The sequence below is a fragment of the Psammomys obesus genome, unplaced genomic scaffold (assembly GCF_907164565.1).
Source record: "Psammomys obesus unplaced genomic scaffold, mPsaObe1.curated_primary_1811, whole genome shotgun sequence".
Classification (NCBI taxonomy): Eukaryota; Metazoa; Chordata; class Mammalia; order Rodentia; family Muridae; genus Psammomys; species Psammomys obesus.
Window position 1 is genome coordinate 14,620,949 of NW_026596064.1, and position 25,781 is coordinate 14,646,729.

The following is a 25,781-nucleotide window of genomic DNA, read 5'->3' on the forward strand; positions in this document are numbered from 1 at the left end:
GTCGCCACCATGATAGTATATGGCTTAAGGGATGAAGGGGAATAAAAAAGTCTGCACATGCTCAATATGGAAGCATTTCTCCCCATATACCGTAGATCCACTGTTGGTTGAATCCATAGATGCAGAGTACACAGAATACACAGGATACACAGAATCCCAGAATACACAGGGTGAATGCACAGGACAGGGCAGGCTGTCAGGGAAGACAGCCTGTCAGGGGGCCAGGCGAGTAGCCTTCAACAAACACCTAGGTGACCAAGCAGAGCCTGATCCAAGATGGCGGATCTGAGAAGACATGTTTGCCGAAATGCAGGGCACACGGCTGAGGGGCCAGGCAGTTCAAGAAGGGGCCTGAAGGAGGGCTACACGCAGTCCGTCAGGTGGAGAGAGGCTGAGTTTTATTTTCAACACTCCATTTAGAAAGGTGGGGGGGAAGCCAGACTGTAATGCTGTGTAAGCTACCAGATGTGCAGTATTAGAGCTAGGGCACAGAGAAGACCATGAGGGGCCGACTCTAGCAAGGCAAGGAAAGCACAGTGCCAGGCATGTGCACTACAGAGAGACTGCAGGTCTTGGGGGCACCTCCTCCTGGTGAACCTAAAGAGTGGGCTCAGGGCAGTTAGGAGGAGGTGCGGTCATCCCATCTACCAGGCGCCCCATTGCTTACACATTCACTCCTTTAACACGATGGGCCAGCATCAGCACCCCCATTTCAGAGCTAGAGCAATGGAGGCTCCAAGGCTCAGCAGCTTGCTCAAGAACTCCCAGCTAGGCAAACGAGTGGGCACCAGCACCCAGCCTGACCTGTACAAGTCTGTTAGCAGACCTGCTCCACTTTGGCTTCACATCTACTCTGGCCGTACCCTGGCCGAGGCTAACAGGAGACTGGCACCGCTCAGAGGCCCGGTGTGGCTGTGAATAAGGCAAGGTTGGGAGGAGCAGGTAGCACACAGAGGCACAGCTCTTTCTGACGCTGCGGAACCTGGGAGCCGCTGGGCTGCTGACTAGGATGTCAATTAGTTAGCAGCAGCGAGGGCAGATGCGCATGAGTCACCAGTGCCGAAGGGGCAGGTTTGAGTTTGGCAAAGGCTGAATGTCCCTGACCTGACCTGGCGTGACTTCCTGTATGACATCATCAGGTTGGATGCCTCCCAAGCTCTGTAGCAGAAGACAACTTCTGACCCTTGCCACAGACACTGCCAGACAAAGGGACTCAAAGGTGACAGAGATGAAGAGGGGGCTGGATGCCCTAGGCCAGTTGGATTTTAGCAGTGGGGAGGGCAAACCTTTGATTTCTGGAGAAAAAGAGTCTATGTCAGCCCCGCTGTGCTCTGTGTGCAAGGGCAGAAAGCAATCACACCTCTGGGTTGCCCAGCCCTCCGGTCCTGTCCCTGGCTTCTGGGCAGGTACCAATACACACGGACAAGCTTTCCTGCTTTCTTGACGTCACTCACTGGTCAGTGGTCCCCAACCTTCCTAATGCTGCGACCCTTTAATACAGATCCTCATGCTGTGGTGACCCCTCCAACCATAAAATCATTTTCATTGCTGTTTCATAACTGCAATTTTGCTGCTGTTATGAATCGTAATGTAAATATCTGTGTTTTCCGATGACCTCAGGTGACCCCTGTGAAAGGGTCATTCAACTCCCCCAAAAGAATTGCAACTCACAGGCTGAGAACTGCTGGCCATTGGTGGAACCAGAACGGGCAACTTTTAGATCTCTAGATTGGGCTCACGAAGGAAGAGCAGGTCCCCTGAACACAAGTGTGCTTCAGGACCCAACTTCACAGAACAGCCTGGTACAAGCCCTTCGCCAAGGGCAAAATCCCTGTCCTACTAGCCTCCTTCCCACTGTGTGCTTGAGCTCAATGACTGATACTCTGCATTCCTTTAGGAGGAAGGAATACCATTCTAGACAAGCCCGCAGCCTAAAATAAAACCAACTCAGGAGCAATAAACCCCACACCCCCTCTTTGGTCAGCACGGACCAGGTACCTTTGATGCCCCCGGGCTGAAGAAACACACTGGATGTGAACACAGCGCCTGCTCCCGAGAAACCCACAGATCGCAAACGTATTAAATGGCAAGGTGATAAGACACAAAAACAAAGGCAGGTGGACCTGTGTGCCAGGGCACAGACAAGTCCTGTGGCAGTGTGGCAGGGCCGTGTGGGAATAGAGAGGTGGAGCATGTGCCAGTGGCCCAGAATGGTTCAGGAGGTATGTATGGGTGGGGCTAGCTGGCTGTGGGTAATTCCTGTTCTGACTTGAGGCTTGAGTTATTTACTTGACGGTTCCACAGAATCCGGAAGTCGAGTTGAGCAGTTTGAAATATACACAGGGAAAGAATCTTCACCAACCCTTTATTTGACAGAGGACTCATATCCAGTATATATAAAGAACTAAAGCTGAAAAGCAGCAAACCAAGTAATCCACTTAAAAAACGGGGAACAGAGCTAAACAGAGAACTCTCTGTAGAGGAATATCGAATGGCAGAGAAGCATTTAAAGAAATGCTCAACCTCATTAGCCATTAGGGAAATGCAAATCAAAACAACCCTGAGATTTCACCTTACACCCATCAGAATGGCCAAGATCAAAAACTCAAGTGACAACACATGCTGGAGAGGTTGTGGAGAAAGGGGAACCCTTCTCCACTGCTAGTGGGAATGTAAACTTGTACAACCACTCTGGAAAGCAATCTGGTGCTTTCTCAGACAACTAGGAATAGCGCTTCCTCAAGATCCAGCCATACCACTCCTAGGCATATACCCAAAAGAGGCTCAAGTACACAATAAGGATATTTGCTCAACCATGTTTGTAGCAGCTTTATTTGTAATAGCCAGAAGCTGGAAACAGCCCAGATGCCCTGAAGAATGGATGCAGAAATTGTGGTACATCTATACAATGGAGTATCACTCAGCAATGAAAAATAAGGAAATCATGAAATTTGCAGGTAAATGGTGGGACCTGGAAAGGATCATCCTGAGTGAGTTGTCCCAGAAGCAAAAAGACACACACGGTATATACTCACTCATATAAACATACAACATAGGATAAACCCACTAAAATCAGTACATCTAAACAAACTAAACAAAAGAGAGGACCCTAACTAAAATGCTCAATCCCCATCCTGAAAGGCAAAGAGAATGGACATCAGAAGAAGAAAACAGGAAACAACCTAGGAACCTGCCACAGAGGGCCTCTGAAAGCCTCTGCCCTGCAGACTATCAAAGCAGATGCTGAGCCTGATGGCCAACTGTCGGGCAGAGTGAATGGAATTTTATGTAAGAAGTGGGAAATAGCAAGAGCTGGAGAGGACAGGAACTCCACAAGGAGAGCAACAGAACAAGAAAATTTGAACACAGGGAACTTCCCAGAGACTCATACTCCAACCAAGGACTATTCATGGAGATAACCTAGAACCCCTGCACAGATGTAGCCCATGGCAGTTCAGTGTCCAAGTGGGTTACACAGTAATGGGAAGAGGGACTGCCTCTGACATAAACTGATTGGCCTGCTCTTTGATCACCTCCCCCTGAGGGGGGAGCAGCCTTACCAGGGCACAGAAGATGACAATGCAGCCACTTCTGATGAGAACTGATAGTCTAAGATCAGAAAGAAGGAGAGGAAGACCTTCCCTATCAGTGGACTTGGGGAGGGGCATGCATGCAGAATGGGGAGGAAGGGGAGGAGGGTGGGGCTTATGGGGGGATACAAAATGAATAAAGTGTAATTAATAATAATAATAATAATAATAATAATAATAATAATAATAATAATAAAGAAAACTTAAAAAAAAAAGAAATATACACGGGCACAGGCAAGGAGAACGTGGTGGGTAATTAAGTCTTTTCTCCGGGCTAAATAATTTTAAAATACGGAATCTATTGAGGCTCCAAAAAATGTGTAGTGAAATTTCCCCAGAGTGATGTATATATACCTCAAGGCCAAACGTCTTCAGGCAAGCTACTAAAAATTCATTAGTGAGAGGCGAGTAGGACCATGGGATTGCCCTAGAATGAGGTCAGCAGCGAAGCACTGGTTCCTGTAAGTCAAACCTCTAGCCAGATTTCGGGCAATCCCCGTCTACGTGATGCTTCTTACATTGACTTTGAACTGATCCCCACTTAATTTGATCCATAAAGATTGGGGTGCCGTTTCAAGACTTCAGCTCTCCCATAATGGCACATGGGCCAGACTCAGTGAGATACGTCCTCTGACAGCTTTCGGTAAGTGGTGTATGGATTTTTCCATGCTCCTAAGAGCAGCAGACGCTTTTCCCATTGTCACAAAAAAACAAACAAACAAACAAACAAAAAAACCAAAACCCAAAAACCAAAACAAACACAAACAAACAAACAAAAAAACCTGCTACTGCTACTTATGGTTAAGTGAAGAAATGGACAAATGAATCAGTGGAAGCAGCAGAGACATCTGCACATCCATGTTTACAGCCTCCTTCATAACAGCCAAGAGCTGGACGAAACCCAAATGTGCACTAAGGGCTAAATAGATAAGTGATAGGTGTGGGTGTAGGTGTGTGTATATTATACGGCTTTAAAAGAAAAGAGGAAATGGTGTCACGTGCTACAACGTGGATGCCCCGGATGATATCATGCTAAGCAAAATAAGCCAGTTACAAATGACAAATACCACAGGAGTCCATTTTAATGAGGACCAAACCTCAAAATCATGGAAGCAGAAAAGAGAGAGATCTATATCAACGCTAGGAGCGGGGAGCAGAGTGGAAATTTATGTTGAGAGAGTGCAAGGTTTCAGTTCTATAAGATGACAAACACCTGGAACTCTGTTTCACAACAATGTAAACACACTCAGATCTGCACGCCTATATGTAGCTGAGGTGGTCAGCAGAACAAGCGTGCTCCTGACTCAGTCTAGGGAATGGACAGAATCATGGCAGAGGAGACAGTGCTTGACAGGGCCGAGGACATGCAGGCAGCAGGGAGCCCTCTGTGGTGGAGCTCAGCCTGTCTCCTCCTCTCAGCTGAACGCCTACCTCAGTACCATCCTGCTTGTGCTGGCTTCTCCAAAGAACTGCTGCCCTGATGCTTTCTCCCCTTTGTGTCCTCAAAAAGGTGGCTTCCCTGGCACTCACCTCCAATCTGCCTCCCTACACTTCTTCCTTCCTTTGGGGATTGTCTACAAGTCTTGGTTCTGCAGCTCTCCTGCTTCGTTCTGCTCTGCTTCTTTAGCCCCCTCAACCCCCAACACAGAGCCCAGAGACCTGGGGGTGAGCATGATTTCTGTGAGCCTGCTCTGAGTTTCCGCTGACCCCCTAGTACCACCAACCCCCCTTCTTTGCCAATGAACCCCCTCTAGCAACTGCTCCATCCATGTTAGACCCCAATACCCAAAAATGCTGGACTTCGGATGTCCTGCTCTTGCTCCCTGGCCCTGGTTGGCTGGCTTCCTCTCCGTGTCATCGCTGGCCTTTGACAGGTACTATACATTCCGGCCCTGCAAACACTACGCACTTAGTTCTCCACCCTCATGGAGACCAGGTCTCAGGAGCAACCTGGACAGCAGCAGCTGGTGGCTTCACAGTTCAGAACCTGCCCTTGCCACCCAATCCTGGCCCCAAGACAGAACCACAAAGCCCTGCTGGCCCCAAGGCACCCTACTTACAAATTGGCCTCGCACTTGGGTGGCAGCCTTCTGGAAATGCGGCATGATCCTCTTGCAAACGCTGCACCCTGTCACAGGCAGAAGGAAAAACCAAACCTGGTTATGGTGATGGTGGGCCCTGAGTTTCCCTCCCAGCCCCCACACCAGCAGCCATCCCCATACATTGGGAAGCTCAGGGTTGTCTTGGGCCCTGTGGAACCCGAAGGGATAGGAAGCAAAGGCCTGGCCACCAAAGAGTTTACAGAATAAAGCAAGATGGAGACCTTAGTGTCTCCACGGATTTCAGATGGAAAAAGCAAGGGTACCAAAGAGAAGAGCAAAACCCACAATGTTCCAGTGTGGCTGATCAGCTCTATAGCAACGAGGGGAGCCTCCTACATGTACAGCTAATAGATGCTCTCCTTATCCATTCAGGGATGGCAAATGAACCAGAGTCAAATGCCACCAGAAAGGAAAATTTGTGACTATGAGTACAATGACTTTTGGGATTTTCATGCCTCTTTTCTCTTCCATTTACAAGCACAATTAGGCAATAAACTGGAGGCAGCCGCAGCATGAAAGCTGCTGGCTCCCGCAGGCGGGAACAGCACCGGGCCAGGACTCAGGACTTAGGCGCTAATCTTTACTCTGCTTGCTGATGGCCTTGGCCACATTACCTCCTTTCTGGGCTGTGCCTACTTCTGGCAAATGCGGAGGGAGGAAAACAGACTCCAGCCTCCCCAGCTCTGCGAGGGAGCCTGGTGCTCCTCCCTCCGGGGTTTCTGTGGTTTCAATGGTCACGCTCCTCTCTTAAGAAGGAGATGCTATGAGCCAAGAATCCAGGTGGGAGGGAATTCTCACCTTCCATGGGCAGACAGAGGTATATATAGATAGAGACTGTGGAGTCTGTGTGTCTGTCTTCTTCCTGGGACTATCTAACCCTTGGTAATAAGTCTACTGGGAGGGATACAGATGCAAGAATTTCTGACAGGATACCTCAAATACCCTACAGCCTTCTCTCCACTCCTTGCCTGATGGACAGGTACCTCTACCACATGCTACAAACCCGGAGCTTGGGAAATGGTCCTGGGAAGACAAGTGGCTCTCTTTTGCTGGCTTGCTCACCCTGATGTGGAGAGTACTTGTGGCAACAAAGGTGGAGATCACACTGCCCTCACTGTGGAGACTCCCAGAGGGAAAAGGAAACGTCGGTGCTCTAGCGGAAATGCACAAGCCAATGCCTACGGCAGGGAAGGCAGCAGACTGCACAGCAGAGACGCTGTGCTCCAGGGACTAGGACCCCTGAATCTGTCTGCCCCTGACCCTTGAGCTGTCTGTAACTGACAGTGCCTGTCCCACAGGTACTATGCAGAATCACCAGGGAGGTAGGCGCAGCCTGACCCAGCGGGGGATGGGGTGGAGCTGGGGTTGGAGGTGGGGGACTAGGGGACTGGTGGGGTAGGGGGTGTAACTCAAGGCCCAGGAGCCATCTCAGTTCTACACAGGGTATGAGTCAGCTCCCCCCCCCACCGAGGGAGACGTGCGTCCATAGGAGAAAGGGATGTCACACCATTGCAGGAGGAAAGTAAGGAGGAGGTATGGCACCCCTCTTCCGCTTCACTGCCTCCTCCCAGCTTGCCCACCAGCCCAGCCAGCCATCAGGGGCAACACTGACCACCTGCCCCCACAGGTGTGGCCTCTCTCCCAGCTCGGCCCAGGGGTAGCCTGCAGCAAATGTCCTGCCCAGCTGTCCCAGGGGCAGATGTCCATGGTTCTATGAGGAGAAGGTCCTGGTGGGGGTTGGGGGGAGGGATGAAGGATGAGGAAGAACCAGAAAGCCCAGGCTAGCCCCATTTTCAACCTGGCTGCAAAACCAAAGCTGGTACCCAGCTTCCCATCTAAGCTTCTCTTTCGGGGATTCACCTGCAAGGCAGGGGAAGAGGTAAGACTAAATATCGCTCTCGAAGCCCCAGCCCCAGAGCAGGCAGCCTTTTTATTTTCTCATTAATTTGGTGAACAAACATTTACTGAGAGAGCAGCAGGGCCTGGGGACCCAGACGCCTTGTCACAGCTAAAGGCTCCCACCGTCTCTGGGTTTACTCATCCACGTGTAATCACAAGATCATAGTCCTGACAGATTGCCGGGTTAGGGGATGGCTGTGATTCCCAGGAGTGGGGCCACAGCAGCTGGGGCTGGTCTAGGTAAAATAAAAGGCTGAGTTCGTTTCACTAAACACATACAGAACAAAAGGAATCTGGGGACCCTGGGACTTTGGAGGCTCTCCAACCTGAGCCTCCATGGAAAGCTTAGCTCAGTGAGTCCGTTTTCTTCTTCCTTTCCCACCACTATATGCCCTGTGCCATCTCTGAGGCTCTCAACTCCTCCAGCCTCAGCCTGCTATTATTAAAAACAATCTCTGCTGTGACGAACAGCACAGGCCCAGTGCCAGGAAGCCTGAGTGGGTGGGGCAGGTGGCACAAACATCAGGCTGTGAGCGCTAGTGAATGCGCTTTTAAAATGATTGATGGACTTATGGGGAGCCTTGAGTGGCTTGTACCATGGTCCTGCCTCCTGGCACGCACTGCCTACCAACACACACACACACACACACACACACACACACACACACACACACACAACTCCACAGTTTCATTTTATCAATGTATTGAGTTCTGGAGGTTCAGACAAACCAAAGGAGGCCCACTCCTCCAGATGCCAAAGCAGAAGGGTAATCTCTGAAGCAATCTGCAGCTGAATGATTAATAAGGGCCACAGAAAAGAGAAAGAAAAAAAAGGAAAGAAAAAAAAAAGAGGCCGAGACCAGCTAATGAGCATTAATAGAGAATGAGCCATAGTAAGGCTTCAGACATGGGCTGACTGGCCTCCTCCCATTGTATCAACACCTTTGAGGCCAAGAGAGTTTTGGGAGGAGGTTAGGGTGGGGTAGAGACTGTTATGTTGTCATGGTGAACAAAGCAGGCTCAATCAGGCAAAGCCACCAGAACCCCAGGGAGGCATCTGGCTAGAGGTACACACTAACAGCAGGGGAAGAGCCTCTAAGCAGGGAGCTTCCAGGAAAAAGGAAAGGAGATAAGCTTTCAAGAGTCAACAGAAGCCTGGTGCCACAGACTGTGCCAGCCGCCCCCGACACCCACACCGCTGGACACAACTTCCTCCTACAAGTGACAATCCCTCTGGCTTCTGAAAGGACAGAAGCCTTCCTGTGTAGCTCTGGAGTCACAGTTCAGGGCCTCACCAGGTTCCAGTCATGCTATGAGTTGGGACTACTAACTCATAGCTGCAGGAGTGGTTAGACAGTCCCTGCTTGAGATTGTTTCTCTGTTACCAGTACTTAATCAGCTTTCCAGAAGCCATAGGTGGTGTTTCAGTGTACAGACAAAGCTATGTTCCAATAAAACTTTATTACAGAAACAGTGAGCCATGGGGGCCACAGTGTGCTGATCCATATCAGAGGCTAATGATGAAGCAACAGCTAAAGCAAACAGTTTTCCAATAAAATGGAATATAGTGTTCATCTGGTTCAGGACATGGCACGCGGTAAGGGTAAGCATGGTTTTGTGACATAGCATCAGCTTATTTACATGTAATTTACATATACTTACAGTGCTGGGTGGCAATGTAAAATATTTTCAAATGTGTGAAATGCAGATAGAAGGTGAGAAAGCCTGTTCTCTGACAAGTGCGGAAACTGAGCCCAGAAAGATGGCGCTCCGGCACTCTAGCTCATAGGAGCCACCTGGAATCAGACCCTTCCCCTGGCCACCTCAACTGTCCTTCTGCCATCTCCCATAGCCTCTGGCCTCACACAGCTACGGAGCCCAAATCATCGTGTCCTCTCACCTTGGTCCCCTGGTCCTGCCAGATGACACCAGCAGTGTTGAGGGAGCTGGTGTCCCAGTGACAGACAGGCTTGGGGTGGTGAGAAGCGGCAAGCCCAAGGACTCACGGTGAGTGAGGCAGCAGCAGGGCTACAGCTTGTACTAAGACAGAGGCATGACAAGGCACTTGCCAGCTAACTAGACAAGATACCCTGTAGTATAATGTCCAGGGTGGAGATGGCAGGAGGGTGCCAACTCCAGTGGATAGAGAAGAGAGAGGGCAGCAGGAAGATGGGAGCCAGTCAGACAGACCAAGAGGAAAGCCAAAAGGTGGAGACAGCAGAGCCCTAGGCAACCCTGGCTGCCCATGGCCAGCAAAGCCTGAATGGACTCTGGCCCAAGGAGCGTTCACTTACAGGGAGCGTAGAACATCATGAGGAGTGGCTTCTCTTCTTTCTTCAGGAGCCGTCGGAAGTCCTGGGGCACAAAGAGAAAATGCCGAGAGGTCACGCACAAGGAGACAGTACGAAAGCTTCAGGCTGTCTTTACCCAGAACCCAGTGGTAAGGAGGCACCAGGGTAAACGCTTCAGAAGTCACATGGGACTCAATTGTCACCCACCAGCAGCTGAATGAACCTTGGGCTGTCCTGTTCTAGGCTACTCTGTCATCAGAGAGGAGGAAACTCAGGGTCAGAGTTTGCAAACCACTGGGTGAGATGAAGTAGCCAGGACCAGCTACTAACTTTCAGCTCTATACAATCTATAAAGACATCAGGGAGCCATTTTTCCATGAGACTACTGAAAAGGCCAGCCCCCCACGTGATTTTGAGAGTGACTGTGTCCCAGGAAAGGTCTCCATTTTCAGGACCACTCTGTATGGCCATGGAGATCTGCTGGCTGAAGAAATGGCTGGTGAGTCCACACCTACTAATCTCCCTGGCTTCAGCACTGCCATCACCATGGGTCCACAGGGCCCCGGAGGGCTTGAGAGCCTGTGCCTCAATCCGGAGCATCAGAAACTGATCAATGGAGTTTGTGGAAGTTAGATCACTGCTCGGCGAATTATTCGGCAATATGAAATGACCTGTTAAATAAACGTGGTAAATCTAAAACATGCTGGTCAGAGGCCGCTCTCTGATGATAGTCAACAAAAGATGAGGAACACGAGCCCGCCGAGGGCTGCAGGGAACGCTGTCACAGAGCATGTTTTGATTACAGTAAGCTCTTCTAACCAGCTTTCCCAGAAGAAAATTAGAGGCTTTTTCTTTTGAATAATAAGGAGAATAAGAGGAAATTTCAGAATGCGTCTTATTGACAGCAACATGGCATTAAGTAAATAAATGATGGCAGATCCCACACAATGGAGTACAGCTGCAACATTAAAACAGTGGAGAGGCGTATTTAATGTCACAGTGAGATGTGTGAGTGATACCGGGGGGTGGGGGGGACAGTTATAGAACAGCACGTAAACAATGACGTTCTTCTGAGTAAAAATATTTATGTATGCATTACCTTAAAAGCCTGGAAGCCTACAAAAAGTATCAGTAGCGGGCCATCCCTCAACGAAGAGACAGGGTGATTTGTGGTTTTCTTTTATGCATCAGCTATACTTTCCAAATACTCAACAGAGAATGTGTATTACTCAAATTTTTTTTTTTTTTTTCGGCTAGATAAAACAAGATTTTCATTCTTTTGGGAATCTAAAACGTTCTGTGGAAAACCCTGAAAAGCTTACTCTTCCTTACACCCACAGAGGGGGTTAGGCAGTTGTTTTAAAACAGAATCATGATTGGATGTTAACCTAAATGATAACCGAAGAGGGGCGCTTTAGGAAGCCATGGTGTTTGGGCCGTAGCTCAGAGGGAGGAAGTTGGCTTGCTCAAAGCCTGGGCTTGATGCTTGACATTGGGAGTAGGAACCATGGTGCTTATTTGGGAGCAGCAGGTGCAATCAAGGGAACCACAGGCATAATGTTAAAGAGACGCTTTCAACGATGGAATAAAGATTATGTAAGTTGGTGCTCGAGATCAGTAATGAGACGTGGTCAGGACCAGGCTGGACAGACATCTCCACAGAGGCATCCTTGTATGAGGCTGCAGAAGCCTTCGGAAAGTGGCTCTGGAGAGCTGTGGTCAGCAGCTCTCATTAGCAGCAGGTGCACGCCAATTCCCTCCTTTGTCACAGCCTTATTTTAATTAATTAATTAATTAATTTTTGAGGAGGGGCTAGGGTTTAAAACATGACTACATTTTGATCCTAACAACTTTCACACAGATATTTGGCCCTAAGTGGGATTAAAAGATGTGAACACTTCAAAAATTATCTTCTGAGAGCTCTGAAGATTAAAAACCCAATAAAAGATCTGAGAGGAAAAGGTTTTATTATGCCTAGTCTATAAAAATTTGGGCCCCCAGCTGGGCATAGTGGCACATGCATTCAATATCTGTCACAGTTCTGTGGGAGTTCAAGGCCAGCCTGGTTTACATATCAACACACAGGCCTACCTAGTGAGACCTTGTCTTTAAAACAACAACAAAATGTTAGACTCACATCATTAACAATGAGTTACAATGGAAAGCTACTGAAAAGTATGGAATTCTAAGCTTATAAAGGAAACCACTAATTTAACTTGAATATTGAACCTTAAGCTATCTGTGAGAAGTCCAACTTCAGAAAAGCAGCTATATCATGTTTGCAAAAGAGAAAACAGCATAGAGGAGAACAACAGGAATATGGACAAAAGTGGGGGGGGAACCCCACTTCTTAATAACCCTCTTTGTTTGGTTGGTTGTCCAGGCAGGGTTTCTCTGTGTAGCCCTGGCTGTCCTGGACTTGCTTTGTAGACCATGCCTCAAACTCACAGAGACCCACCTGCTTCTGCCTCCCAAGTGCTTGGCTAAAGGTAGGCACCTCCACGCCTGGCTCACTTCTTAATATTCTTACAGTTACATAAGATAAAAATAGGATGTTCAGGATGTGACGCTGGGGGTAGGGAGGTGCCAGGCCGTTGCTTTCCAAAGAAGCAATGGTTTACCATTACAGGTGGGACAACTGGTTTGGGTTTTGTTCTTCTCACAGTAGCCATGCCACCTCCTGACACCGGTGCCTCACTCTCCCTGGCTCCCATGGCAGGTGCTTTCTGAGAATCTTTACCTTATAGGTGATAAATCTGGTGACAAAACTTTCTGCCTCAGAATGTGGACATCTAGTAACTTTAAACTGATTCTTGGGTGGATCACAATGATCATATATAATCCCACCCTCCAAATTTTTTTTTTAAAAGCCATCATTTCTTTTTGGATTAATAAGAGTCAATAATTTTAGCCATGCCTTTAATCCCAACACTCAGAGGCAGGCGAATCGCTGGGTTCCAGCCTGGTCTACTGAGCGAGTTCCAAGGAAACAATAGAGAGACCCTGTCTCAAAAAAACAATCCCCCCCCCCAAAAAAGAAGAAAGAAAGAATAGTTACTAATTTTAAATGAAAGGCAAAAGGAGGCAAAGAAAGATAACATTTATGTTTCATTATCAAGACAATAAAAGCATTCTCTCTCCCTCTGTGTGTGTGTATGTGTTCACATACATGCAAGCCAGTGCTGCCTGCCTCAGACCACATGAACTCTCAGAGACAGTACTTGTCACCCCACCATGTGAAGGCACGGCCACATAAACAGGACACCACACCCATGAGGTGTGAGGCTACACAGAATCACATGCCATCGGGAGGGCTGAGGCCAGGCTAATCACAGCTTTGGTTAAATCATCAAGAACTAACGAACACAAACAAGGCTCACTCTTCCACCCTCAGGCCTGGCCAACTCTGAAAATGCAACTCAAGAGGCTAAAGAATCTGTTCAAAGTTACACATGACTCAAAAAAAAACAAAAAACAAAAACAAAAACGACAAAACTGATCTCAGCAACATCTGTCTTACACAGCAACAGGAGGCAATTAGATCTACTCTGCCAAGAACAGCTGAGCACATTAGAACATATTAAATAAGGCGGTGGAGAATGGAGACATCTCAGGTGCCTTCTAGGAGCTCCTGTTGGCTATGTTATGGAGCTGGAGCTGGCCATCAAAGAGTAGGGTCCTGGCCTCATTCAGCTGGAGGAAAAGACAAATGGGCTAGGTCCTGGGCTCCTCTCCTTGGGAGACCCAGTACCATAGGCTCTAGTATCCATCAGAACCAATGTGGAATAGATTACCTTTTCACTGTCAATGTGGACAACATCTTTGGCTCCAGGATCTTCTTCCCACAGTGGGGGACCTTTAGGGTCCTTCAGAAAGGCCACTATTGACTGAGGGGAAACAAAAGGGGGAGGAAAGGACATCAGTCAGAAAATGGGAGCAGTGGCAGAGCCAGATAGGTACTCTGTTACCTATCTGGATACCCAGGCACCAAGTGCCAGGCATGGGACTGAAAGTGGCACTTGCTTGGAGGAGACAAAGAAATTTCTTGTCCCTGGATATTACCACTAAGTGACCCAGCACTTCCCCCCACCCTGGCCTTTTCAATCACCCAGCGCCACTGGTCAGCTGACGAGGACACGCACCTCTACCTGTACCTTGAGACAATAAGCTGGCTTCTTCAGCCAAAGACAGGCCAATTTCACCTACACATCTTCCCCCAGGAAGCCTTTCTGCTCGGCTGAACCAAGGCCTCTCTGGGATTCTGTGAAACACATCCTTCCACATCCCTAAGCCCCTCCTCGACTGTCAATGTCCTAAGCAGGTAATCACAGCACTCATGAGCCGCTGGGGAGCCCACGGTCTACACTGCTGATGGAGAGAGAGCCTTAGAGACAGGTTATACTCCATGTGTGAACCAGTGGAGTCCAGGCTGGAGAATACCAGGGCCAGGCTCCTGTCCACCCCCAGTGGCCTGGTACATGCCATGGCGCTTCTTTCCCTGGATCCTTCCAGACCAGGGTAATAGAGCTAAAAAGCTTGGCTGGGCCTCATGAAGAATGCCCAGCTGCTCTCCATCCGCGCCCCCCCCCCCCATGGCACTTCACTGGTGTAGCCAGAGATGACCCCTTTTCCCCCAGGCTTGGAAATGATGTTTACAGCCAGCAAGAACCAGGAAAGGGTGCCAGAAACAGCTTACTCCTATCCCGCTCACAGCTGAGGGGAGCTGACATCCTGAGTCAACACACACAAGGATCTTCAGAGTCCCAGTTTGATGAAGGAGGATTGCTTATTTGGGGGAGCTGAAGAGATGGCTCACTAATTAAGAGCAGTGGCTGCTCTCCTGGAGGACCCACATTTGACAATTGGGGTAAATGCTACATCTTCTCCTGCCCCAGAGAAGTCCAGGGACTCTGCCCTGGTCTCTCTAGACCCCGTGAGTTTGGACATCCTACAAGTGTGGCTGCCCATACTGAAACCAGAGCCTCTGACCCTGAGCCATGCTCAGCCTGCTTCTCCGACCTGCAGAAGGAGAGTCTCCCTACATACAGGGGTGCGACAGAGACCACCCGGCCTCCTTCACCAGAGACTCCTGAGCTTCTGGCTACTTCCCTGACACAGAGATCTGGGCAGTCGCTATTCCTGCTCCATGACTCCTGGGTGGACTTTCTTTAATCAGTGTGTGAACAATTTACCCCCTATCCTGCTTCCCAATCAGATCTTGCTGCTGGGGAACATGCATTCTCTCTCCAAGGACATCAGCCCATGTCAGAACACAGAACACACAAGGCTGAGCAACTGTAGTAGGAAATAAATCTCCAAGTGTCTACATGGGAATTAAAAGAGTAAAGAATCAGGCAGGAGGCCCATAGAGAGTATAGCTATAGCAACTTATATACAGGGGTTGGGTAAATAAGAAATGCCCCCCTCCCCCATGAGAAGGGCAGACAGAGCTGAACACTGACAGCTACACCCACAGGTGAGTGAACAGGAACATCTGGAAAGAAATATCCACGGAGAAAGAAAGAGGGGGCAGAACGTGCAGATCGGTTTTTAGAGCGCCTGCCTCAAAGGCACGAGGCCCTCGGTTCATTCCCCAGCATGTCGAAAACAAATAAATAAGGGAGGGGACACAGAGACAGGAGCTCAGAAATAAACCTCTGCCTGAGAAGAGGGGCCTCAGAGAACCCGAGTTCAGCTCAGGTTAGAACCGGGTGAAATACTCGGCCCCAGCCATGGCAGGTGACAGCCTTGCGCCAGAAGTAGTATGCTGGTTTGAGGCAGAAGACACTGAGGCTGAAGGAGAGCTGAGGGAGTAGAAAGGCGACTCCTCGGTGAAAGCAATATGGCACCTGCCAGTTCAGGACCTCACTCATCTTTATGTAGGCTTTCCGCTTACTTACAGATTGGACTACAGCAGGGACAGCTGACTCCAAGCACATCCCACCTGGAACAAGCCACATCAACTTGAAGAGGCCAATCTGTCCCCAGGCTTACCTAGGCAGTGTGTGCCTATGAGTGGCCACTGTGGGTACCTTCACAGAGATGGCTTTGAAAAAAAGGGGACCCAGATCTGTGGAGGGGAGGGTCATGATATCACCTGCCTTGCTGGACGTTCACTGACAAAACCTGGGTGTCCCTCTCGTCAACAGCTATAAACTTGGCTGGATCCTCTGCTGACGTGGACATTAGTGACAAGGACCCTTAGATTGCAACCTGCCCTTTCTCCTTTCAGGGAGACCTGCCAAGCTTCTGGTGTCCATTCAGACTCCACCCTGCTGAGAGGGAGGGAGGCAAATTCACCTTCAGCGTCACAGCTCGGTCATATTCCATGTGAAATGCACCATCCCTGTCAAACAAGGAAGAAAAGGCATTAACTTTTAATATGTTTTCAGCTAACAGGCACTGTTCAGATTTCTCTGTGTGTGTGTGTGTCTGTCTCTTTCTTTCTAGGAAATAATGATAAATACGGGGTGGGAAGTATTCTGAAATAAACTAACTCCACCTAAAATTTGCTGTTCACTGAAATTACCAAGAAAAGCTCTCAGCCCTTACTCTGAAATTGGAAAAGCCCACGTGTACTTACTGATAATGGAATAATTCAATCTTTTTGTCCTTTGGGCTAAGGTCAACTTTCATCTTCTTGCACAATTTTCTACTCTCTGCGTCACTGGAAGACAAAAATGTCGGGAACCGTTTGTTACCTGAAGTCGCCACATGGGTGCTGACAACAGAAATCTGCTGGGAGCCTAAGAAACGAGGCAGGCAATCCGGAATTCTCGGGGGGGCAGATGAAGACCACGTGGCAGTGGCTCCGAGGGAACTGGAGGGTAACTGGCGGGGTGTGTAGTCTGTGCCGGTTGGGGGAGGGGACAAGCACACAGGGAGAGGATGTGCTCAAGAGGCCTCCAGGATGGGTCCAGTCAGGGCAAGTGCTGGAAAAGTGAGGGGGTGAGGAGCTCACTATAGTAAGAAATATAAACCCGAAGTCAGGAACCCTAGACCCAATCGCTCAGGAAGCTGAGGCAGAATTGTTTGAGCTCAGGAGTTCAAGACCATGTGGGGCTATGGACCCCCCACAATATGGTCTGTCTACCTGGGGAAGCTTAAAACAGTCTGGCCTTCTGCTTCAGAATCTGTGGAAGTGGCGCCCGAGCAAGATTTTGTTTCTGAGGCTCTGAACATGAGCCACCTGCTATAGGCCATCTGTCTGGGAACAGAAGATGTCCTGCCGTGTTGGGAGGATTGCTGAAACTTGTTAGAAGCCAGCAAGAAGAGCAGCGCTGCGGTTAGAGGAGCCTCCCCCTCGGTGACGGGGGATAGACTAGGAATCCTCCGGGCAGGCAGCACCTGTCAGGTACCCCTCGGCGTTCAGAAGGCGCTCGTGTATGACCTGCTGTAACTCTGCCATCCTTCCAGAGAGGCCACTAAAATCTCCAGGTGTGATCCTTGGGCCAGCATTATTCAGGAACTCATTAGAAACACAAAGGCCCTAGCCCAGACCCGCTACATACAAAGCTCTTGGGTACTTGAGCAAAAGTGTCTTGACACCACTTCTGGGTAATCCTGCTCTCTGTGCTGGAGGGTGAGGACTACCAAGTGAGAGCCTGGCCTGCAAGGGTCCTTCTTCTTCTTCTTGCCTCCCGGTCCCAGTCACTTAGAGACTCCCTGCGCTGTCTGCACTCTCCACGTCTCCTAGCGACCAGCCAACAGCAGCCTGCCGTTCCCTCCACCCAGCACCCTGGTTGTCGACCATGTCTCCAGGTCTAAATGGGACCAGTGAGAATATTCCAGCTGTTAGACGTTCACACAGCAGCAGTCTCTGGGGAAACTGTTCTGCCAGGTATGGGGGCCACCCGTGGGAAATGACTTCCTCGCCCACCTGTCGCCGTACCTCACCTCCACATATAGACACCAGCATTGCACAGCTGGGCAGGAGCCCCAGAACAGATGGGCTCATTAAACCACCCAGCTCAATTCTCCAAGCAATACCATCAGCAGACGAGCAAAACTGCAGGCTCTGATATAAGAGTGAGGTTTTCAGGTTAAGAAAACATGTCTGGCCGGGTGGTGGTGGTGCATGCACTCACGAGGCAGAGGCAGGATCTCTGAGTTTGAGGCCAGCCTGGAGATGCAGGTGGATGAGGGTGTCACCCTGCTCCTCCTCACCCAGGCCTCCAGCTTCCCTCTCCTTATAGTGCCAGACATTTGGCCACCTTTGTGACCATTCTTCTAGTCACTGGACTCTGAACAGTAGGGATTGAAGGACTAATGAGGAATTAACAAAGGAAGGGCGTGTGGCAACATCATCACAGGGACGATATAAATGGCCAAGGGTTTAAAGTCTGGGACAAAGAGGTGAGCTGGACAGGATGACAGCATGCATCAGAAGGCAACCCCATAGCCTTTGGCCTAGACCCTCTCGCCCTAGAGCCTTCAGTATGCCACACACCCCCATTCTGACAGCAGCTGCTTGTGATGGGTTTACCCTCGACTTTGGGGAGTCTATCATGAAGCTGAACCGATGAGGCCTGTGCGCCAAACGGCAGCAAATGGGCCACCCTTTCCCGTCCTGAGCTAAGTCCCTGGGAGAGAGGATGCTGCTGGGGCTATTATGACATTTTGCTCGTCCATCCGGCTGTGTTGTGCTCTGTTCAGCCGTTTCTTTGATCACCTTCCCACCACCAAGTGCGACAACAAACAGTGCAGGAACTTAGCGATGGCTGCCATGTGAACCCCCAGGACCCATCCCAGCCTGACAGCCAGCAGGGCCTGAAATCTTCACCAAGTATAGGAAGAAAGACTAGGCTCCCGGGCCCAGTCCCCACTTCCAAGTCCTTGCCAGTCCTGCCAAAACCTAGCCCATAGAAGACACTCATAGATGAAGCCCCAAAAGCCACTCAGGAGGAAAGCTTCACACTAAACAACGTTGGTGGTGGAACAGGGAACATGGGAGCACCCAGCCTATGTCTTCCTCCTTGGGGTGGTCCTGGGGCCTAGCACAGCTTGTAGTGGAGTAACTGACCCATCTCTATCCCAGGGCTCCTTGTTACAGGCTATATAACCCTCTCCCTTGGCTTATGTGACACTGTCCAAAGGCTCTCTCCTCTCCCCTGCCTGCTACATTCTCTGTGAGAGGGATGGGACATGGAGTGGCTTCTTTTGAGAGAGAGGGATGGGACATGGGGTGGCTTCTTTCCTGTCACAGCATTCCCAGACTCCCTTCTCCCACTGTCTTTCTCCACTTTACTAATGACGTGTGACCACTTGTCTCTGCCTGTTCCCCATCAGCAAGGTTTGCCCCCTGAAGGCAAGGCCTTGCCTCCACTCACAGCTGCTCTTTAGGGTCACCGGAGCAGCCGGCACACCGTGGCATTCGAACAATAACCTGACTGGACAAGGTGAATTCATGGAAGAGGAGATGGATGAAAGATGCTATCTCGGGCCCGAACTTCTGGCTTCCTGGGCAGCCTGCCAGGTGACAAATCCTGAGGGGGCTCCCTCAGCTCTCTGCCCTCTCCCCAACAATCCTGTCTCTCAGTGTCTGAGTATGCATGTGAGCCAGTGCTAATTGTGGTGTTCAGACTGTAAAAGTCATAAGAGTTCAGGAAGGGAAGAAAATTACCCATGCTCGGGACTTAAAAGGATCTGAGTTGAGAGATTAAGAACAATTAATTGATCCACTGCCTCCCTCCCTCCCTTTCTCCCTCCTGTAGCAGCTCATGACTGAGGCTCTAGGGGAAAAGGAGACAAAGGCAGAGAAATGAGCCGCTTTGCCAGAGGTCCCAGAGAGCCAGGCTCTCCTCTGGCTGGCAGGAACCAGCCACCCGTCTTTGGGGAGAGGCATCAAGGCCACACACCAACACTTCTCTACTTTACTACCAACAAGGAATGAGGAGGGAAAGGTCACAGAGGCCTATGTGTGCCCTGTCCCCCATCCCATATCCCCGACTCTAAGAGGGGGAGGGGCTGCTAGTCTGGGGTGGCTGCTGTGGGTGTGGGGCACTGTGTTGGTTGGATGGCTTAAACTGAGGAGTCAGACCCAGCAGTGGCAGGTGGAGTGAGAGTAAGAGAGAAGGTGATGCAGGCTAGCAGGAGGCGTTGCTGGATCTTTCCAAAGCCGTGGCCTGAACCTGTCCTAGGAGATGGCGTGCTGCCTCCATCACCAGAAGGTAGGACCTTCAGTGAAGCCTGAGCTACAAACCAAACAAGGACAAGGTATGGCTGGAAGGTGGTACCATGAGGAAACAGCTGAAGGGCAGGCTTGGTGCAGCTGAATCTTAAACCTGCTAAGACCTGGGCACGGCAGAGAACTCTTCCGTGAAAGGATGCTACACGAGCCATCCCCGATTGGCTAGTCTTCTTGGTGCCGACTTCTAGAAGCAGGTGATGAAGCCAGGCAGTGGTGGCACACACCTTTGATCCTAGCACTTGGGAGGCGGAGGCAGGCGGATCTCTAAGAGTTCGAGGCCAGCCTGGTTCACATACTAAGTTCCAGGACAGCTGTTCAGAGAAACCCTGTTTCAAAAATTGGAAAAAAAAAAAAAAAAAAAGAAAAAAGTAGGTAATGAGGTGTTATGCGTTAGATGCTGCACTGAGAACCCAGATTGAGAGGAGTGTGGCTTCCATTCCCAGGAGGTACAAGGCCCCTCTCCACATATGTGTCCAGACCCGTGCGTAGGGCAGCAGTTCTCAAGCTGTGGGTCCCGTATCCGATATCCTGCATAGCAGATGTTCACATGACGATTCATAACTATAGCAAAATTAGTTCTGAGGTAGCAACGAAAATAATTTTATGGTTGTGGGGGGTAATCACAATGTGAGAGACTGTATTAAAGGGTCTCAGCATTAGGAAGGTCGAGAGCCACTAGTTTAACGCTTTGCTCCTCAGCTGCAACTTATTCCTCAAAAGCACACCAGATGCCAGAGAATATCTGGAGTCACAAAACAAGCATGGCACCTCTCATGGGAGTCTATTTTCTCCCATGGGAAGGAACATTTGCCCCTGCTTAGGCAAGAAGGTGTAAATGTAAAATTCAAATAATTCTTAGAAGAAAACGTTAAGACTTCAAAATACATCCCACCTGCCCTGGCAGCCCCATAATCTTGCATCTGGGGGAGCCATTACTGCTTTGGGGAAATCAAACAGATGGGAAAGGTGAAGAAAGGGAATATGGTTAGGCAGTGGTAGTGCTCTCCAGGAGAAGCAAGCAGCCAGCAGCTGAGGGAGAGCCTGCCCACAGAGCCTATCTGCCCACTGGAGCCTAGCTCCAGTTCAACTTCCTAGGTGGCAGTTCCACATAAGGCCACAGCCAGTGCTAAGCCAGGCCCCACAGCACTTGGGGGCTACCAACTCCCTCACAGGTGATCCAGTGTACAGCCACCCCAGCCTACCAGGCAGCTGTGGAAGGAGGATCTGGGAGGGAGAGGGAGAAGGAAGAACTGACAAATCCATAGACAGAATCCACGTGCTCAAGGGACGGCCGGGGACTGGGATAAAAGCCAACAGAGGAACACATGAGGATCAGCAGGTGTGCATGCAGAAAGGGCAAGGAAAGAGCCAGGAAGCTAAATAAACGTTAAAGAAATAGCTTTGGGAGAAGAAAGGATCTGGAGTAAAATGCAAAGGAAGAGAATGGAGGGGGACAGAGGACAGCATCTTACCAAGTCAGAGAGGACAAGAGGACCCAGAATGGGAGGAGGCCCTGCTAACCAGACTCTAGCACTGGAAGGCACATGCCCACCAGACAGCTAAGCACACCAAACTGGCGGCTTTGGGCATTTTCTGGACTAGATAATTTTGAGATGAGAGCAATCTGGAAGGTCCTACTGCACATTTCAAGGGTGGTTGGTTACACGATGGTCCAGAAAGGAACGGTGATTTGCAAAGGTTCCACAGTCTGAACTTGAAGCCGGGTCCCCTGACCTGTACATATACAAAAACTGATCACACTCCATGGCCAGCCTTCAGTTCACACTGTTCCTGTCACAGCCTCCCAGGTACTGGTATTATAGGTGTGTGTCACCTCACGCTTCTGAAAACAGAACAAAGCATGCTATGGACTGGGGCTGACCCCCACACTCAATAAGCTCTGGGCAGAGGTGGAGGGGAGGGGTCTTCTTCCCCAGAGCCAAGGTGGGAAGTCTAGCTAGACCTGGGAGATGGGAACTTGAGCAGAAGTTACTGTAGGGTGACCATCCGCTACCTCATCGCAGCGGGCAGAAGAGCAACACTGGCCCCAGGCCGCCTCCTCCCTCCTCAGTGGACAGCAGCAGAAAGCCATGCCCAAACACTTCTGCCAGTAACGGGAGGGTCTCATCCCCAAACTCAAGCTGACCTGTAGGCTCCCACAGAGTCCACATGGTCAGTGCTTTCAGGATTCACAGGGTAGGTTCTCAAGAGTAGGAAACAGAATGAATAGGCAGGACGGCAGGAGCCAGCTCATCCCTTGGGTTCTCCTTGTCTATCAGTGGCCCCTGAGACCCTGAGTGGTGACTCAGGGTGGCTTACAAGAATCAGAACCCGAGCGCTGTCCCTTGAGTTGCCATGGGAAGACCAGTTGGCAGTACTTTGCCTCTAATCCCAAGCCCAGACCCAGACATCCAGGCTTTGCCGTAATCTACCTACTTTAAAGCTCTTCAACATCTGAGATTGTACTTTCTCTCAGGAGGAGAAATCTGATAAGCAGATGCAGCCACGGGACCAGTCCTGCCTCTTGAACAAGGTGCCTTTTCTAAGCCCCAACCTTCTTCCGCCTTGAGTTTAACTCCAGTGTATTAGATTCACAGTATTCTCCCGCTGGTGCTAACCCCAGACACCAAGGCTGCCATTTCATCCTAATCTCTAAGCTTATCTCCCTTCATCCACTGACCCTCAGACCCACCAGCTCAGATATCCTGCTCTGGAGGTTCCACAGCCCCTCTGGAAGCAGGTTGCTCATCCCCACAGGTAGCAGTGATTGGGAGCCCTAGCAGGGAAAGCCAGGGCCCTGTGAGGGGTCTCTGTTCCTTCTTGAACCTCACTGCCTCTGCAAAGGCCTCTCCAGGCCTCGGATACTGACTGCCTCTTAGACATGGAGCCTGTTTACAGCACTCCTCACTTGGCAGCGTAAGCCCTGGCTTACGCTTCTCCCTTGCATGCTGAGCTCCTAGAAGGCACAGCTATTCATCTGTGAATCCTCAAAGCACATAGCAAGTGCTTGGTAAAAGCTAATGGATAGACCTGGAGGGAACACATCACTACATCAAAGCTCCTCCGCTCGCTCCTGGCTCCTGTAAGCCTCTTAAGAATGCCCTGCAATAAGGCTCCATCAGCCTGGCAAAACTGTTTGTCATCTTCGGATATGGAAATCCCAAAGCGTCCTGTCTCCTCTGATAGATTTTGTCATTCTCCCAGTCACACAGAGCACTGCTGGTGAAATGGGGGTAACAGAAACACCTGAAAGATAGGAGTGCTGTCAAGCCAGCTATCAACTACAGTTAACCCATGGCTAAGACCGCAGTAGCCACCCAGTGAGAAGTCTTTCTGCTCAGCCAATGTTGGCATGAATCTGGAGACACCAGGCTAGACACATACATCAATGCACACACATGCACACACCTCCATACAGGACTCTCTTGTGCTATTCTCTTTCTCTTCTGCAGCTTAAAAATCAGTGTGCACCAACACTCCCTTCCAACAGTGATTTAGGACTCGGGCAGAATAGAAAGAAGCTTACTCCTGCATAGGGTTCCCAAACTCACTTAACCTGCACAAGCCTGAGCCAGCCTTGGGGCCAAGGAGGTCTAGTCTGGTGGCCAGCTGATTACACTATTTGTGCTATAGGCTTGAGAAGGGCCCAGACTGGAGGTGAAGCTCATAGCTCACAGCCATTGCTGCAGACCTACCACAAGCCAACTGCCGGAATCAAGGTTCCCCTCTTTCAACAGGAAAGACTCCCTCTGCCTTACTGCCCTCTGAGAAGATAAATAAAGCAATACACATGGGACGTAAGAGAAAGAGAGCTCCAGGAAAACGAGAAAAAGGGGGTGTTGGGATCAGTAAGCAGGCACGTTTCCTAACAGGGGGGCCAGGGAATGGGAAGATAGGGGCGGGGAACCAAACCTTCCCTTTGCAAGGCAGGAGTGACTCCACCTCATGTTACCTCAGGGGCCTTTCTATCACAGTCTCTCCTCTGCCCCAGCCACCAGAGGCCCCAAGCACACCCCCGGCCCCCACCAGTGTGCCCCAGATCTCCAGTACATACCCACAGTCCACCCAGCAGATGGTACCTTGTCCTTTCACGGCCTGGGCCACAGTGGCCAGTAGCTTGAGATGACCTTCGGCTGCGGCCTCTGTGAAAGAACAGAAGATTAAACATTTGTGTCCAAGGTCTCTAGACCATGGGCAGGCTGGGGTGAGCACCAGAAGAGTGCCTCTTTGGTCCGGCTGCCAATTTCCGAGTGTCTGGACAGAGCTACTGGAGCAGGATGTCGGCTGTGCCAGTCTGTGATAGTCTACTGCAGGGTGGTGACGGCTGCTGTTTGATACTTGTGCCTGGCCGACTCTTATCATCTCCTCCTTAACCATCCAGTGAACTCACTCAAAGGGCCCACCGGGCAGATCCCGGTGAAAAGAGATCTGCTGCCTTCTCCTGCCCCAAACTCCATGATATAGCCCCAGAGCCAAGCACAAAAAATGATATCTGAATTATGTACCTCTGAGGAGCTCCTCTTCCAGAGTGGAAGTGGGAGCTGTGTGTGAATGGAGGGCATGCTGAGCCTTTCACGGGTGTGAACAATAAGCATCGCTTAAGAAACATGCCAGGAGTCGTTCAGAGGAGGCATTCCCAGGAAATGCCAGCCAGGGCAGCTGGAGGCAGTGAACCACTGAAGCAGGGAAGCCATTGTTCTAATGTGCACACCACTGGGACGGGGGAGGGTGGTGTAGATGAAAAACAACATAGAGTACCCCACCACAGGGAGGAAAGAGCTGCTTGGAAGAATGGGAGGAAGGGGGAAAAACCCACTGGTGGCCAAAGTCTGGAGCGTAAGCAGTAGGTGACGTCACTGCCCAGGCCCTGCCCCCAGAACACACGGAGGGCTGGACTTCCAATGAACTGAAGGAAGGTAGAGCCAGGTAAGGGGCAAAGCAGTGCTTAACCCCTGCCTCCGTTAGTGACTGTAATTCCATCATTAACCCCAACTTCCCACTCTCCCACTCCACAAGACGTCTGTCTCAGACCCCTACTGGTTCCAATGCCCCGGCATGGCAGAGTGAAGCCACTTTTCCCTATGCTCCCTCTGAAGGAGTTAGACGCAGAGATGACATAAGGGACCTGCTCTGCCACCAGGAGTGGCTGGCCTCAAGTGTCATGTCCTCCCATCTCTGGTGACCTTATTTATCAACGGGATACTCCTATCTGACAGCCTGCACTGCCTCCCTCATGGCAAGGAGCATACGAGACAGCCTCATTCACTCGCCCTGTCCCAGAGAAGAAACACACAGACTCAGCAGCTGACAAAGGGGTTACCCCAAAGTTTCTTCACTAGCAACCAGCCCCGCAACAGGAGTTTACAAGGGGGTTACTCCAAGAACCAGACTGTAGGAGAAAGAGTTTCTCAATTCTCTTTGCCTCAGTTTCCCTACCCACAGAAGACCAGGAGGCTCACACACTGGGCTCCAACAGGAAAGCAGCAAGTGGCAAGAGCAGCCATATGTTGAAAGCCTTTGAGAGGGACACACAGCCAAATCATCCATCAGCCCAGAGTGCCAGTGAATGTAGAGGATGAGCTAGCTGCCAAGGGGATCTGTGCCCAGAACAGGCCCAGCCACTGGCTGCTGCTTCTTGGGGACGTAGAAAACTTGGCATCCTCAGGAGGAGCAGAAATACTTAACTCTGCTAGAACCACACTGACAGCCA

General features: G+C 50.3%; 1 protein-coding gene across 1 annotated transcript in view; it reads right to left on the reverse strand.

Annotated features, from left to right (window-relative positions):
- Positions 1–25,781, reverse strand: part of Pdia5 (protein disulfide isomerase family A member 5) — an 88,451-nt gene that overhangs the window by 38,550 nt on the left and 24,120 nt on the right. The window contains exons 3-8 of the mRNA XM_055624922.1: positions 24,126–24,213; positions 16,466–16,549; positions 16,183–16,228; positions 13,677–13,769; positions 9,886–9,946; positions 5,651–5,718 (exon numbers count right to left, since the gene is read on the reverse strand). Coding sequence (XP_055480897.1) covers positions 5,651–5,718; positions 9,886–9,946; positions 13,677–13,769; positions 16,183–16,228; positions 16,466–16,549; positions 24,126–24,213 — 440 coding nt within the window. The remainder of the gene's footprint in view (positions 1–5,650; positions 5,719–9,885; positions 9,947–13,676; positions 13,770–16,182; positions 16,229–16,465; positions 16,550–24,125; positions 24,214–25,781) is intronic.